This window comes from Nematolebias whitei, chromosome 5 (assembly GCF_014905685.2).
Source record: "Nematolebias whitei isolate Nwh7 chromosome 5, NemWhi1, whole genome shotgun sequence".
In the NCBI taxonomy this organism is placed as follows: Eukaryota; Metazoa; Chordata; class Actinopteri; order Cyprinodontiformes; family Rivulidae; genus Nematolebias; species Nematolebias whitei.
This window is the reverse complement of record NC_056502.1, coordinates 47,459,257-47,474,703: the sequence shown is the minus strand read 5'-3', so window position 1 is coordinate 47,474,703 and position 15,447 is coordinate 47,459,257. Positions and strand designations below refer to the sequence as shown.

At 41.9% G+C, this 15,447-nt stretch overlaps 1 protein-coding gene across 1 annotated transcript in view; it reads right to left on the bottom strand.

The window, feature by feature from the left end:
- Positions 1–12,393, bottom strand: part of LOC119410425 (adenylate cyclase type 3) — a 117,113-nt gene extending 104,720 nt beyond the window's left edge. Inside the window, exon 1 of the mRNA XM_037677337.1 lies at positions 11,713–12,393. Coding sequence (XP_037533265.1) covers positions 11,713–12,393 — 681 coding nt within the window. The remainder of the gene's footprint in view (positions 1–11,712) is intronic.
- Between the last annotated feature and the right edge of the window lie 3,054 nt (positions 12,394–15,447).

The window sequence follows — 15,447 nt, the reverse complement described above, 5'->3', positions numbered from 1 at the left end:
ATAACATAACTCATTATGTCCTTTACAAACATCATATCCATGTCCACCCAGTCTTTTGATCTCTTATCTGTAAGATTTTTTACAACATTCATTATTTCTTCTTTGTCAGTTCCATTAAGAAAAATACTGTTGTCACAACTTATAACTGAATGGTTCACATTATTGTCCACTTTTGGTATTTTAGCTGCAAGGCTTGATCCAACGTTCACAAAATGATGATTAAATCCATTTACAATTTCATTTTCATCATGGATTTCATCGTCATCCTTCAAAAAATATTGTGAAATACCTGTTTTTGCTTTATGACTTTTCAGAACACTATTTATTACTCGCCATGTAGGTTTCATATCACCATTACTTTTATTTAATAAATCACTATAATATTCCTTCTTGTGTTTCCTTATAATCGCTACTAATTTATTTTTATACTTCTTATATTTCTTTTCGGCCTCTTGTGTTCTCAATTTCAAGAAACATGTATACAAATAATTCTTTTTTTTACAAGCATTTCTCAACCCTTTCGTCATCCATGGTTGGTCAACAACATTTCTCTTTGTGCAATTATTTTGCACACAATTCTTTTCATACAGAGTTCCTAAAATATTCATAAACTCATCATATGATCTGTTCACATCATCAACATACACGTCTTTCCAGCTTTGTTTATGTAAATCATCTTTTAATTTATCCATTGCTTTTTTTGATGTGTTTATTGTTTTTTCCTTAATTGTAATTTCTTTTGTAATGCTTTGATCATTTTTATAAATCATGAAAACTGGTAAATGATCACTCAAATCATTCGTTAAAATACCTCCCATCACATCCCCATTTGTTACATTTGTGAAAATATTATCGATTATTGTAGCACTATGAGTTGTAATTCTTGTTGGTTTTGATATTAACGGATAAAGATTTAAACTACACAATGAATTTGTAAATGTACTGATGTTATTTGAATCTGTTTTATTTCCCAGGTCAATATTAAAATCTCCACAGAAAAAAAATGCTTTTATTAAAACTCTTGTCCAATAGTTGTACGATTTTATCAGTGAATATTTCTATATTTGATCCTGGAGATCGATATACACAACTTATCAATATGTTTTTATCAATCTTGTTTATTATTTCTATTGTTATTATTTCCATGATATTATCAACAATTATTGACATTTCATTAATTAATTTACATTTTATTTAATTTTTAACAAATAGAGCCACTCCACCACCTCTTTTGTTGCTTCTGTTCACATGATATAATTCATACCCTTCCATGTGAACATTAGTTGTGTTTTCATCGTTGAGCCACGTCTCTGACAGTGCTATTATTGTAAAGGTTCTGTTTAGCTGTTTTAAATAATCTGTTATTTTGGATATATTTGCATTTAAACTTCTACTGTTAAAGTGAATAATAGAGAGACCTCCATTTGTTATATTGATGTCATTAAACTGTTCTTCATTGTAATATTCACAGTCTTTTATTGCAGGGAAAAAATTTGTATCAATCGCATTTTCAACATTGTATATTTTAAACTCTAAGTCTTCGTATGTTGCCATGTTTTAATGTATTTGTTTGTTTTATATTTTGTTAATTTCTTGTTTGTGAAGTTATGTCAATGATTTATCATCTGTCATCTCCTGAGCTCATTTTAGTTTTTCCAGATCTTTCAGGTCTTTTATTATTTTAGCCTGAGATCCTTCCTGTATTTTGATCCAGATATTTCCATTTCTTGTCCAAGTTGATGCTATTTTTTCTTAGACCTGTCTAAAGCTTTTGACACTGTGGATCATAATATCTTGTGTCATAAACTCTCAGAAATTGGTTTCTCAGATCACACCATTGGTTGGTTCTCTAACTTTCTTTCAGACTGGAGGCAATGTGTTCAACATAATGGTACTTCCTCCAGTTATTTAACAGTCAACAATGGTGTACCACAAGGCTCAGTCTTAGGACACACCCTCTTTACAATCTACACATACATAATGTAGGTAAAAACATCCCTAATGCATCCATACATTTCTATGCTGATGACACAGTTGTTTATTGTCGAGCTAAAACAGTTGATAAGGCTTTCCAGCTTTTGAAATCTGCATTCAACATCATCCAGACTGATTTGTTTTGCCTCAAACTTGTCCTAAATGCTGACAAAACCAAAGGGATGCTTTTTTCAAATAGGAAGTTGGTCCCAGCAGTTCTTCCTCCGATTTTATCCTCAAATGGTGTCCCCATTGAGTTTGTTGATTCCTATAAATATTTGGGTATCTTGGTCGACTCACATCTCTCTTTTAAGCTTCATGTGGAAAACTTGATAAAGAAACTGAAAGTTAAACTGGGTTTCTTTTTCAGAAACAGATCCTGTCTAACCCTGAATGCTAGAAAACGCCTTGTATCTGTGACTTTCCTTCCCTCAATTGATTATGGTGACATTATTTACATGAACGCTCCTACAAGAACCCTGCAGATGTTGGATGCTGTCTATCATGGTGCACTAAGATTCATAACTGGCTGTGATTATCGTACCCACCACTGCACCCTGTATTCACTGGTTAACTGGACATCATTAACTTCACGCAGACTCTCTCACTGGTATATTTTCATCTTTAAATCACTTCTTGGTCTGTTGCCTTCATACATCTCCTCCTACATGTCTCTGCGTGAGTGCAGCTACAGTGTGCGCTCTCAGGACATTATTACTTGCAGTGTTCCCTCAATGAGGACTGAACTAGGCAAAAGGGCCTTCTCCTATTCCGCTCCTGTTTCCTGGAATATCTTACAAAAAGATTTGAAGCTCTCGACCTTGACCTCTCTAAGTGTTTTTAAGAATCTGTTAGACACCTGGCAGGGTCCAATGCTGACATGTTCCTGTTTTTAGTTTTCTACATTTGTCTTGGAATCTAGCTGTTTTTTGTTTTGTTACCTTTTCCTTTTAGCCATCCTACTTGTTTAAAAAAAAAAAAACCTGCAGTATGACTTTTTATAACCGTTTATTGTTGTTGCTGTTGTCCATTGTTGTCATCTTTCTTTGTTGAAATCAGGTCTCTCTTGTAAATGAGTCATCGAGGCTCAATGGGATTTACCTGTATAAATAAAGGTTGATTGATTGATTGATTGAAAAGAGGGGCGGAGCCGTCCACTGATCACTACATGGTGATGAGTTGGCTCCGATGGTGGGGGAGGATGCCGGTCAGACCTGGCAGGTCCAAATGTATTGTGAGATTTGCTGGGAACGTCTGGCAGAGTCTCCTATGAGACGGAGCTTTAACTCCCACCTCCGGGAGAACTTCGAACATGTTTCGGGGGGAGGTGTGGGGACATTGAGTCCGAGTGGGCTATGTTCCGTGCCTCTATTGTCGAGGCAGCTTACCAAAGCTGCGGCTACAAGGTTGTCGTGCCTGTCGCAGCGGCAACCCTCGAACCTGATGGTGGACACTGGCGGTGAGGGATGCTGTCAGGCTGAAGGAGTCCTATTGGGCCTTTTTGGAACCCTGGAAGCAGCTGATGGGTACCAGCAGATCAAGCGACATGCGGCTCGGGTGGTCGCTGAGGCAAAAACTCGGGCATGGGAGGAGTTTGGAGAGGCCATGGAGAATGACTTCCGCATGGCTTTGAGGCGATTCTGGTTCACCATCCGGCGTCTCGGGGGGGGAAAGCAGTACACCACCAACACCGTTTATAGTAGGGGTGGTGTGCTGCTGACCTCAACTCGGGATGTCGTGGGTCGGTGGGCAGAATATTTTGAAGACCTCCTCAATCCCACCGGCACGTCTTCCACTGAGGAAGCGGAGTCTGGGGACTCTGGGTCGGGCCCTCCAATCTCTGGTGCTGAGGTCACCAAGGTGGTTATAAAACTCCTCGGTGGAGGGGCCCCAGGGCTGGATGAGATTCGCCCAGAGTTCTTTAAGGCTCTGGATGGTGTAGGGTTGTGTTGGCTTACGTGACTCTACAATATTGCGTGGACATCGGGGGCAGTTCCCCTGAATTGGCAGACCGGGGTGGTGGTCTCCCTATTCAAAAAGGGGGACCGTAGAGTGTGTTCCAACTACAAACCAGATTCCAAAAAAGTTGGGACACTAAACAAATTGTGAATAAAAAATGAATGCAATGATGTGGAGATGGCAAATGTCAATATTTTATTCATAATATAACATAGATGACAAATGTCAATATTTTATTCATAATATAACATAGATGACAGATCAAAAGTTTAATCTGAGTAAATATAACATTTTAAAGGAAAAATATGTTGATTCAAAATTTCACAGTGTCAATAAATCCCCAAAAAGTTGGGACAAGTAGCAATAAGTGGCTGAAAAAAGGAAATTGACCATATAACAAACAGCTGGAAGACCAATTAACACTAATTAGGTCAATTGACAACATGATTGGGTATAAAAAGAGCTTCTCAGAGTGTCAGTGTCTCTCAGAAGCCAAGATGGTAAGAGGATCACCAATTCCACAATTGTTGCGCAGAAAGATAGTGCAGCAATACCTGAATGGTGTTACCCAGCGTAAAATAGCAAAAACTTTTAAGTTATCATCATCAACCGTGCATAACATCATCAAAAGATTCATAGAATCTGGAACAATCACTGTGCGTAAGGGTCAAGGCCGTAAAACTCTACTGGATGCGCGTGATCTCCGGGCCCTTAAACGTCACTGCACCTCAAACAGGAATGCCACTGTAGATGAACATATTCTGTGATATATTCATAAATTAAACGGATTCATTCATTTTTCTGGACTGCATAATGTCGTGCATTGAATTTAATAAAATGTATCGTGAGACGTTAATTTTCTTTGAATGCGGTCATTTATTTACAGAATCAAAGTTTAACATCACACATTTACATTCATTTTGGCAAATTGAAAAATAACAACATGGCTTAGTTAATCAGTTTACAATTAGAAAACCCTACGGCGATGGTTTCCCTTGCTTCCAGCTGTACAACAGACATTTCTAAAAATATCTGGAATGATTTCTAGCAGATAGAAGAGTTTAAAGATGGAAATTGAAGTTTAAGTTGAGAGAAAGGATGGATGAGGGAAATGTGTGTGTCGGCATCAGAACGGCACTCTCCGGTGAACTCCCAGCTTCTTCCTCGGTACACTTAGGTGGTATAAATCAACTCTTTACCTGGAGGAGATGTCTCCACTGGTACGAAGTTCCATTTAATGCACCCTTTCAGCGTCTCCGTAGGAACAGCTGTGAATCGTCCGAAGTAGTGACGGTACTTGTTTGACACAAGTTCACCTCCCAGTGGACTCACAAGAGGAGTAAGTCCGTCAGAGTTCCACTCAGATGTGGAAGATTGCATAATTCCCACAAGACTCGGAAGAGCTCTGGATCATGCTTGGACTTCTGTTCTCCCAGCACTTCTTCCGTTCGGTTCTGCTCCCAGAACTGAACTCGACTGCACTCGACTGGAGCTGCAAACGACTGAAGCCGGTTTGAACTAGGAAGTGCCGACATTTAAAGAGTTCTATTTCCGGTTCATTTGGGAGGTTCCTGATTGGTCAAAATTGACCAGACAGGGGTGTGTTTTTGTGACGTAAGAGGTCACTAGAAGTCAGAAAAACAGAAAGTGTTATGGAACAGATTGAAAATGTTTTAAAGACAGACGAGAGGAATATTTAGGCGAGTTGGGGGAAAACAGGTGCCAGCCTCTATATTTACGTCTGAGAGGATTTAAAAACATGACAGTTCGTTCCAACAACTTGTTTTGCGTTTGACTCCAACCTTGGACCAACTTACACTTGCTCATTCAAAGACAGAAAATCAGAAAATGCATAATTACTCTGTAACAGACCTTAACGTGATTTCTACTTTGCATGAGGATTAAAAATCACTAATACTGTTTCACAGTTGATTAAAAATGAGTAGTTCACTTCAACATTTAAAAATGGTTTGAACAAAACACACTTTAATTATCAAACATTTGTAAAATAGTAATGATAATAAAAAGAGAGTGTTCTTTCAATTGATCAGTGCAGGACACTTAGAAAGTCTCTGGATTAACTTAATCTTGTGTTTCTGGACTCAAATCAATGAAATACAGTTCTTGTCCCAGGAAGGCCCTCAAGGCCAGGACTTTGACCTGAGGCTTAGTTCACTACACCACTGTCAAGGAAATAACAGAAAAGGCTCAGGAATACTTCCAGAAAGCATTGTCAGTGAACACAATCCACCGTGCCATCTGCCATTGCCAGCTGAAACTCTACAGTACAAAGAGGAAGCCATTTCTAAGCAAGCTCCACAAGCTCAGACGTTTGCACTGGGCCAGGGGTCATTTAAAATGGAGTGTGGCAAAATGAAAGACTGTTCTGTGGTCAGATGAGTCATGATTTGAAGTTCTTTATGGAACATTGGGACGCCGTGTCATCCGGACCAGAGAGGACAAGGATAGCCAAAGTTGTTATCAACACTCCGTTCAGAAGCCTGCATCACTGATGGTATGGGGTTGCATGAGCGCTTGTGGCATGGGCAGCTTGCATGTCTGGAAAGACACCATTAATGCAGAGAACTATGTTCAGGTGGGACATATGCTCACAACATATGCTCCCATCTAGACGTCATCTCTTTCAGGGAAGACCCTGCATTTTCAACACGATAATGCCAGATCACATTCTGCAGCAATCATAACATCATGGCTACGTAGGAGAAGGATCTGGGTACTGAAATGACCAGCCTGCAGTCCAGATCTTTCACCTATAGAGAACATTTGGCGCATCATAAAGAGGAAGGTGCGACAAAGAAGGCCCAAGACGATTGAACAGTTAGAGGCCTGTATTAGACATGAATGGGAGAGCATTCCTATTTCTAAACTTGAGAAACTGGTCTCCTCTGTTCCCAGACGTCTGTTGAGTGTTGTAAGAAGAAGGGGGGATGCCACATAATGGTAAAAATGGACTTGTCCCAACTTTTTGGGGATTTGTTGACGCCATGAAATTTGGAAACAACAGATTTTTCCCTTAAAAATGATACATTCTCTGTTTAAACTTTTGATCTGTGATTTATGTTCTATTCTGAATAAAATATTAGATGTTGGCACCTCCACATCACTGTATTCAGTTTTTATTCACAATTTGTTTAGTGTCCCAACTTTTTTGGAATCCGGTTTGTACAGGGGGATCACGCTCTTAAGCCTCCCTGGTAAAGTCTATTCGGTGGTTCTGGAGAGGAAGGTCCATCGGATAGTCGAACCTCGGATTCAGGAGGAGCAGTGTGGTTTTCGTCCTGGTCGTGGAACACTGGACCAGCTCTACACTCTCAGCAGGGTCCTGGAGGGTGCGTGGGAGTTTGCCCAAGTGGTCTACATGTGCTTTGTGGACTTGGAGAAGGCGTTCGACCTCGTCCCTCTGGGAACCCTGTGGGGGATACTCTGGGAGTATGGGGTACTGGGCACTTTGATATGGGCTGTTAGGTCACTGTATGACCGGTGTCAGGGCCTGGTCTACATTGCCGGCAGTAAGTCGGGCTTGTTCCCGGTGAGCGTTGGACTCCGCCAAGGATGCCCTTTGTCACGATTCTGTTCATAACTTTTATGGATAGAATTTCTAGGCGCAGCCAAGGTGTTGAGGGGATCTGTTTGGTGGCCTTAGGATTGTGTCTCTGCTTTTTGCAGATGATGTGGTCCTATTGGCTTCATCAGATCGTGATGTACAGCTTTCGCTGGAGCAGTTCGCAGCCGTGTGCGACACGGTCGGGATGAAGATCAGTTCCTCCAAATCCGAGGCAATGGTCTTGAGCCGGAAAAGGGTAGAGTGCCCTCTCTGGGTCAGGGAGGAAGCCCTGCCCCAAGTAGAGGAGTTCAAGTATCTTGGGGTCTTGTTCACAAATGAGGGAAAAATGGAGTGTGAGATTGATAGGCAGATAGGCGCAGCGTCTGCAGTGAAGCGGGTGCTGTACAGGTTTGTCATGGTGAAGAGAGAGCTGAGTCAAAAGGCGAAGCTCTCAATTTGCCAATCGATCTACGTTCCTATCCTCATCTATGGTCATGAGCTTTGGGTTGTGACCGAAAGAACGAGATCTCAGTTACAAGCGGCCGAAATGAGTTTTCCCCGAAGGGTGTCTGGGTTCTCCCTTAGAGATAGGGTGAGAAGCTCGATCATCCGGGAGGGACTCAGAGTACAGCCGCTGCTTCTCCACGTTGAGAAGAGCCAGTTGAGGTGGCTCGGGCATCTGGTTAGTTTGCCTCCTGAACGCCTCAATGGTGAGGTGTTACGGACACGTCCCACTGGGAGGAGAGCCAGAGGAAGACCCAGGACATGTTGAAGGGACTATGTTTCTCGGCTGGCCTGGGAACGCCTCGGGATTCCCCCGGAGGAGCTGGCCTAACTGGCTGGGGAGAGGGAAGTCTGGGCCTCCCTACTTAAGCTGCTAGCCCCGCGACCCGACCTCGGATAAGCGGAAGAAAATGGATGGTAGGATGGAAATGCCAATTAGTAAAGTTCTATATCTAAGGAATGGACAGTTCCTTTGTTTTGGATGAAACATTCACCTTCCATCCAGAAGGCTTCATCAGTAAAGGAAGTGCACAACACAAAACTGATTCTTCCCCCAAACAGCTTACTCCAAAGTGGAATAAAACCAGTTATGTTGGTGTTAAAATGGTGTCTTTGGCAAGCCCCCTCCTCTGTTGCTGGCCCTCTTCCTCATCGACAATCAAGTCAAACTGTTCAAAACAAAAAAAGTTCATGCTCAATAATCCAGGTGTACAATCCAACAATTTTCAGTCAGGTCATCTGGACAGTTTTTTTTTTCTGAAACATTTCACCATCCATCCAGAAGGCTTCATCAGTCAAGGAAACATACAACACAAAACTGATTCGTCTCCCAAACAGCTTACTCCAGAGTGGAACAAGCCAATTATGTTGGTGCTAAGATGGTGTCTTTGGCACGCCCGCTCCTCTGTTGCAGGCCCTCTTCCTTGTCGAAAGTCATGTCAAACTTGGTCAAAACCAAAAATTCCATGCTCAATAATCCAGGTGTACAATGCAACAATTTTCAGTCAGGTCATCTGGACAGTTTCTTTTTTTTTTCTGAAACATTTCACTTTCCGTCCTGAAGGCTTCATCAGTCAAGGAAACAAATAACACAAAACTGATTCTTCCCCCAAAACAGCTTACTCCAAAGTGGAACAAACCAGTTATGTCGGTACTAAGATGATGTCTTTGGCATGCCCCCTCCTCTGTTGCCAGCTCTCTTTCTGGTTGACAGTCATGTCAAACTGGTTAAAAACCAAAAAAGTCCAAGCTCATTAATTCAGGTGTACAATCCAACAACTTTCAGTCAGGTCATCTGGACAGTTTTTTTTATTTTTTTTTGCTGAAAAGTTTCACCTTTCATCCGGAAGGCTTCATCAGTCATGGAAACACAGTACAAAACTGATTGTTCCCCCAAACAGCTTACTCCAATGTGGAACAAACCAGTTATGTTGGTGCTAAGATGGTGTCTTTGGCACGCCCCCTCCTCTGTTGCTGGCCCTCTTCCTCGTCGACAGTCTTGTCAAACTGGTTCAAAACCAAAAAAGTCCATGCTCTATTATCCAGGTGTACAATCCAACAATTTTCAGTCAGGTCATCTGGACAGTTTCTTTTTTTTTTTTTTCTGAAACGTTTCACCTTCCATCCGGAAGGCTTCATCAGTCAAGGAAATACACAACACAAAACTGATTCTTCCCCCAATCAGCTTACTCGAAAGTTGCCAGCCCTGGATTATTGAGCACAGACTTTTTTGGTTCACGCTCACAGATCAGCTACATGGAGTAAAATGAGTGGAAATCAATAAATCTGCCATCTTAAATGATTTGTTAGAGAATTAAAAAAACATCTATCAGAGAGTATACTTGTCAGCAAAATCACACTGTATTGAATAAAGAGCGTGCACGACAACAGAAGTCCAGAGATAAGCTGTGAATTTGTCATTAGTATCCTTAATGTTTTGTTGAACCATTTTATCTTATGCCATTTTAGGAAAACTTGGGAGGATTGTGAAGCTTTCTGTCATTTGTGTTAGTGAACAACCACTGGAAGCTGCTGCTTTGTGGTTTTGCTATTGAGAAATTAACTGATTATTTTTTATTTGTCTTTTAATGCAGGCCACCTTTTTTTTCTTTCGGCTGCTCCCTTATTCAGGGGTTGCCACAGCGAACTAACTTGCACAGCCTAATACAGGCCACCTTAAGAACAGTAAAAAAGTTTTTTCTGTTGTGGTTTTGTTACAGTACATTACTGCAGAAGCCAGCAGGTTTTTCTTGGATCACACAAGTATCAGAGCTGTGCACCTACTTTGAAGGTCAAGAAGCACTCTTTTGAGGAAAAAATGTTAATACAAGAATACAGATGGTTTGTGAGGAGGGTGAAAGAAATAAATTTACATCAAACAACATAACCAAAGGTAAAGATTTCATCTTTAAAGACATGAAAGAGTCTTAACCCTGACACCCAGACACTTTTCCTTTCATTCACACTGTAATATGACCAGAACTCCTCTCTGAGACCAGCAAACAAATGCCCTAACAAGGCTCAGGTGGGAGAGGAGTGGGATGGCCCCATTAATATGGACACAGTGGGGGGACACAGGGTTTTTCAGATGTTGATTCGAGGAAAAAATCCGTGTTGACACGGAGCAGTTTCTGTGTTTACGTTTCCCCTGAATCCGCTATAGTTGCCATGCCAGGTCATGCCAGATGGTGCTGTGAATTTTGTACATTCACCTAATGCACATGCTGCCTGGGACTGCTCTCTGTAAGGACTTTCCTCTAGGCAGAAAGCCCAATAACAACAACTTAACAACAAGTTAAAGCTGGATTTTGGATACGAGTCAACAGATCTGACGCCAAGCGGACCGCTTCATCGAACAGCTCGACACGGTTGCTGAGCGTGAACAGAGCAAACTGACAGCAGATTATTGAGCATGCTTTAGGATAGCTTATATAATGTGTTAGCGCTTACCAAAGTACGTTTTGTGAATGACTCTCAGCTACTAACATGATCAATTTTAGCTCAATTTAAGTAAACTGACAGAGATAGTACACAAGGTGAGTACACAGGTTTGTTCCACCTCATGTACCACATGTGATGTGAATGACAATAAATGGTAAATGGACTGAACTTAAATAACATCTTATCAAGACACTCAAAGCTCTTTACAACACAATCTGTCCTCATTTACCCATCCATACAGCACTCTACTAAATCTTTACAAAGACTAATCAGAGCTTTATCACATTCATACACTGATGGGACACACATCAGAGGCAATGAGGGGTTCAGTGTCTTGCCAAGAGACACTTCAGCATGTGACTGCTGGTAGAATCGAACCCCACAACTCATGCATTGGAGGACGATTGCTCTAACCACTCAGCCACAGCTGCCCTACAAATAAAGAACATTGAACCTATAGCCATTTTTGTGATGGCCAAGATCATTTTCCTGTGGCGGCCAACTTGAAACAAAGTGACTCCCAAAGGTAGTCAGCTCTAGACTCATGCATCAATAATATTTTAAAAGTGTCAATAAAAATTTCTTAAATGATTCACAAGATATTTTGCTAATGCTACAGATAAATTAACATTCTCCCTCAAACACATACACACAGTAATAAGTGAAAGAATTAAAGGACACATTTGAATATGAGCCGCCAGTTGGACATCTTCATAACATATGTAGAGATCTACAAATACCTCCCCTCATTTATTCCCCCTCCGACTCACCTGTCTGGTGAGTGCTGCCCCCTCGATGTCCTGCTGCTGCTGCTGCTGCTGTGCAATAGTGACCCCAAGAACCAGGGTGTGGACCCCACAGGACACGGCGGTGATAAGCACAATGGGTGTGAGTCTCAAAGGCAGAGTAAGAAAGAAAGAAAAGCTGAAAAACGCCTGCCAGCCTACCGTGTCACTGGCCTGGTGGAAGCGAGCATAGTTCAGGCCTAAGTAGCAGAAAATCTGGACCGCTATGAGCACCCAGAGGGCGAACGGTACCACTCGCCGTGTGATCCGGTCTGGAAGCAATCCAAAGCGGCACAGCAGGTAGAGAATAATATCCCCAGTAAGTCCCACTGATGCTACTAAAACAGAGGCCAGCCTGTCAGAGGTGTAGACCACCGCGCACGTGATGAGGACGTAGCTGTCAAACAGGGCTGCAAACACCACCAGAACCAGCAGGGTCTCATGTCTCTGCCGCCTGAAGTAGGTCTGGTAGAGGTTCTCCAAAGACTCGGGTGCAAAGGTGAGACGCATGAAGCGCGGCAAGCACAGGCAGCATCCAGAGCTTCTCACCGTCACCTCATGTGTTCGCCCCACAGCCTGGCCGGGGTCAGAGGGCAATGTCACGGAGCAGTCTGCTGAATACTCCACAGAAAACTCTGGTTCTGAAAACGCTGGGTTCCGTGGCATGATGACAATGCAGAGCCTCAACCTTCGTTAAAAAAAACGGTGAAGTTCTGTGTTGTTGTGCAGGAGTGGATCAAAAGTTACAGGTTTCACCTGCTCCCTCTGAAAGCCGCATGGTGTGGCCTGAATCACAGCGCAGTTCTGATTGTCATGACCCGTTCACCAGAGAAACGTGTTCTTACATCACTGCACTCGTTCACTCGGTCCAATCACTGGGTGCTGTCAGAGGCAAGAAGTGAGCATGCCTGCAGTTCACGGAAGTGATCCAAACACTGTCCACTTCCCGTTATCAGTCCAGCCTCAGGGACATGATCCTCTGGAATCACTCGGAGCACGGACGTCCTCTGTTCATGTCTGTCCACGTCCCTCTGTCTTCATCAGTCCTCTGATGTGGACAACTTCTTTTATTATGGTTTCTCATGGTTCCACTTTACATGATCTGAAAAAGAGGAACACAGGAAAGAGTCATTCAAAGTTTAAACGCAGAAAAACATTTTTTACTTACACCTCACGATCTGGAAAGATACGATGAGGCCATCAACAACTAAAGCAAACATTTACTAAAAGCTTTTCTGTTCCCAAAAAAAATGATTTTAAAATATTTTTATATATTTACAAGACACTTAACATCTGCTGGTGAAGACTGAGTCGTAAAAAAGGGTTCAAAAGAAAAACAGCCAGACTTCTATTGAAGCTGAAGATGTTTCGCTTGTCATCAGGAGGCTCAATCAGTTTAAAGTGTCTGGAGACTGTGCAGAACATCAGATGTACTTTCTGTCCACAGTGTTTCACTGCAGTGTGCCTACTAAAGAATAAAAGTTAAGACAGGCATGTGCCCAAGCCGAGTATAAAATCATGAAGTGCCAGGCGTCCATGTGACTGGGACCTGCTTCTAAAACTTTGGCTCTGACCTCACTTGTCTCAGGTACTAGTTTCAAAAATTGTTTAAAAGCTGTTTTTAAATATAGTTACAAATGATTTCATGTTTAATAATGATGTTGTGAAACTTTGACCATGAACAGATAACGTTAACGCAACATTTTTCAGTCAGGTCATATGTACAGTTTCTTTTCTGTGCTGAAACATTTGGCCTTCAATCCAGAAGGCTTCATCAGTCAAGGAAACACAAAACAAAACTCATTCTTCCCACAACAGCTTACTCCAAAGTGGAACAAACCAGTTCCGCTTGTGATAAGATGGTCTCTTTGGTAAGCCCGCTCCTCCATTGCCGGCCCTCTTAATTGTTGACAGTCTTGTCAAACTGGTTGAAAACAACAACGTCCATGCTCATAAATCCAGGTATACAATCCAACATTTTTCAGTAAGGTCATCTGGACAGTTACTTTTTTTTGTGCTTAAACGTTTCGCCTTGGATCCTGACGGAGTCATCAGACAAGGAAACACACAAGAAAACTGATTCTTCCCCCCCAACAACTTACTCCAAAGTGGAACAAAAAAGTTCTGCTTGTGATAAGATGGTCTCTTTGGTACGCCCCCTCCTCCATTGCAGGCCTTCTTCCTTGTTGACAGTCTTGTCAAACTGGTTGGCAACAACAAAGTCCATGCTCATAAATCCAGGTATACAATCCAACACTTCTCAGTCAGGTCATCTGGACAGTTTTTTTAATGCTGAAACGTTTCGCCTTCATTCCAGAAGGCTTCATCAGTCAAGGAAACACAATAAAAAATTATTCTTCAGCCAACAGCTTAGTCCAAAATGTAACAAACCAGTTCTATTGTGATAAGATGATCTCTTTGGTCTGCCCCCTCCTCCATTGCCGGCCCTCTTCCTTGATGACAGTCTTGTCAAAATGGTTGAAAACAACAAAGTCCATGCTCAATAATCCAAATATACAATTCAACATTTTTCAGTCAGGTCATCTGGACAGTTACTTTTTTGTGCTGAAACATTTCGCCTTCGATCCCGATGAATTCATCAGTCAAGGAAACACACAAGAAAACTGATTCTTCCCCCAAAAGCTTATTCTAAATTGTAGCAAACCAGTTCTGCTTGTGATAAGATGGTCTCTTTGGTACGCCACCTCCTCCATTGCCGGCCCTCTTCCATGTTGACAGTCTTGTCAAACTGGTTGAAAACAACAAAGTCCATGCTCATAAATCCAGGTATACAATCCAACATTTTTATGGCAGGTCATCTGGACAGTTTCTTTTTTGTGCTGAAACATTTCGCATTTGATCCGGAAGGCTTCATCAATCAAGGAAACAACACAACAAATCTGATTTTTCCCCCAACAGCTTACTCCAAAGTGGAGCAAACCAGTTCTGCTTGAGATAAGATGGGTTCTTTGGTACCCCCCTCCTCCATTGCTGGCCCTTTTCCTTGTTGACTGTCTTGTCAAACTGGTTGAAAACAACAAAGTCCATGCTCATAAATCCAGGTATACAATCCAACATTTTTATGGAAGGACATCTGGACAGTTTCTTTTTTGTGCTGAAACATTTCACCTTTGATCCGGAAGGCTTCATCAGTCAAGGAAACACACAACAAATCTGATTTCCCCCACCAACAGCTTACTCCAAAGTGGAACAAACCAGTTCTGCTTGAGATAAGATGGTCTATTTGGTACCCCCCCTCCTCCATTGCCGGCCATCTTCCTTGTTGACAGTCTTGTCAAACTGGTTGGCAACAACAAAGTCCATGCTCATAAATCCAAGTATACAATCCAACACTTCTCAGTCAGGTCATCTGGACTGTTTTTTTTTTTTGTGCTGAAACGTTTCGCCTTTGATCCAGAAGGCTTCATCAGGCAAGGAAACACAAAATAAAAAAATATTCTTCCCCCAACAGCTTACTCAAAAGTGTAACAAACCAGTTCTGCTTGTGATAAGATGGTCTCTTTGGTACGCCCTCTACTCCATTGCTGGCCCTCTTCCATGTTGACAGTCTTGTCAAACTGGTTGAAAACAACAAAGTCCATGCTAAATAATCTAGGTATACAATCTAACATTTTTCAATCAGGTCATCTGGACAGTTACTTTTTTTGTGCTTAAACATTTCGCCTTTGATCCGGATGGCTTCATCAGTCAAGGAAACAC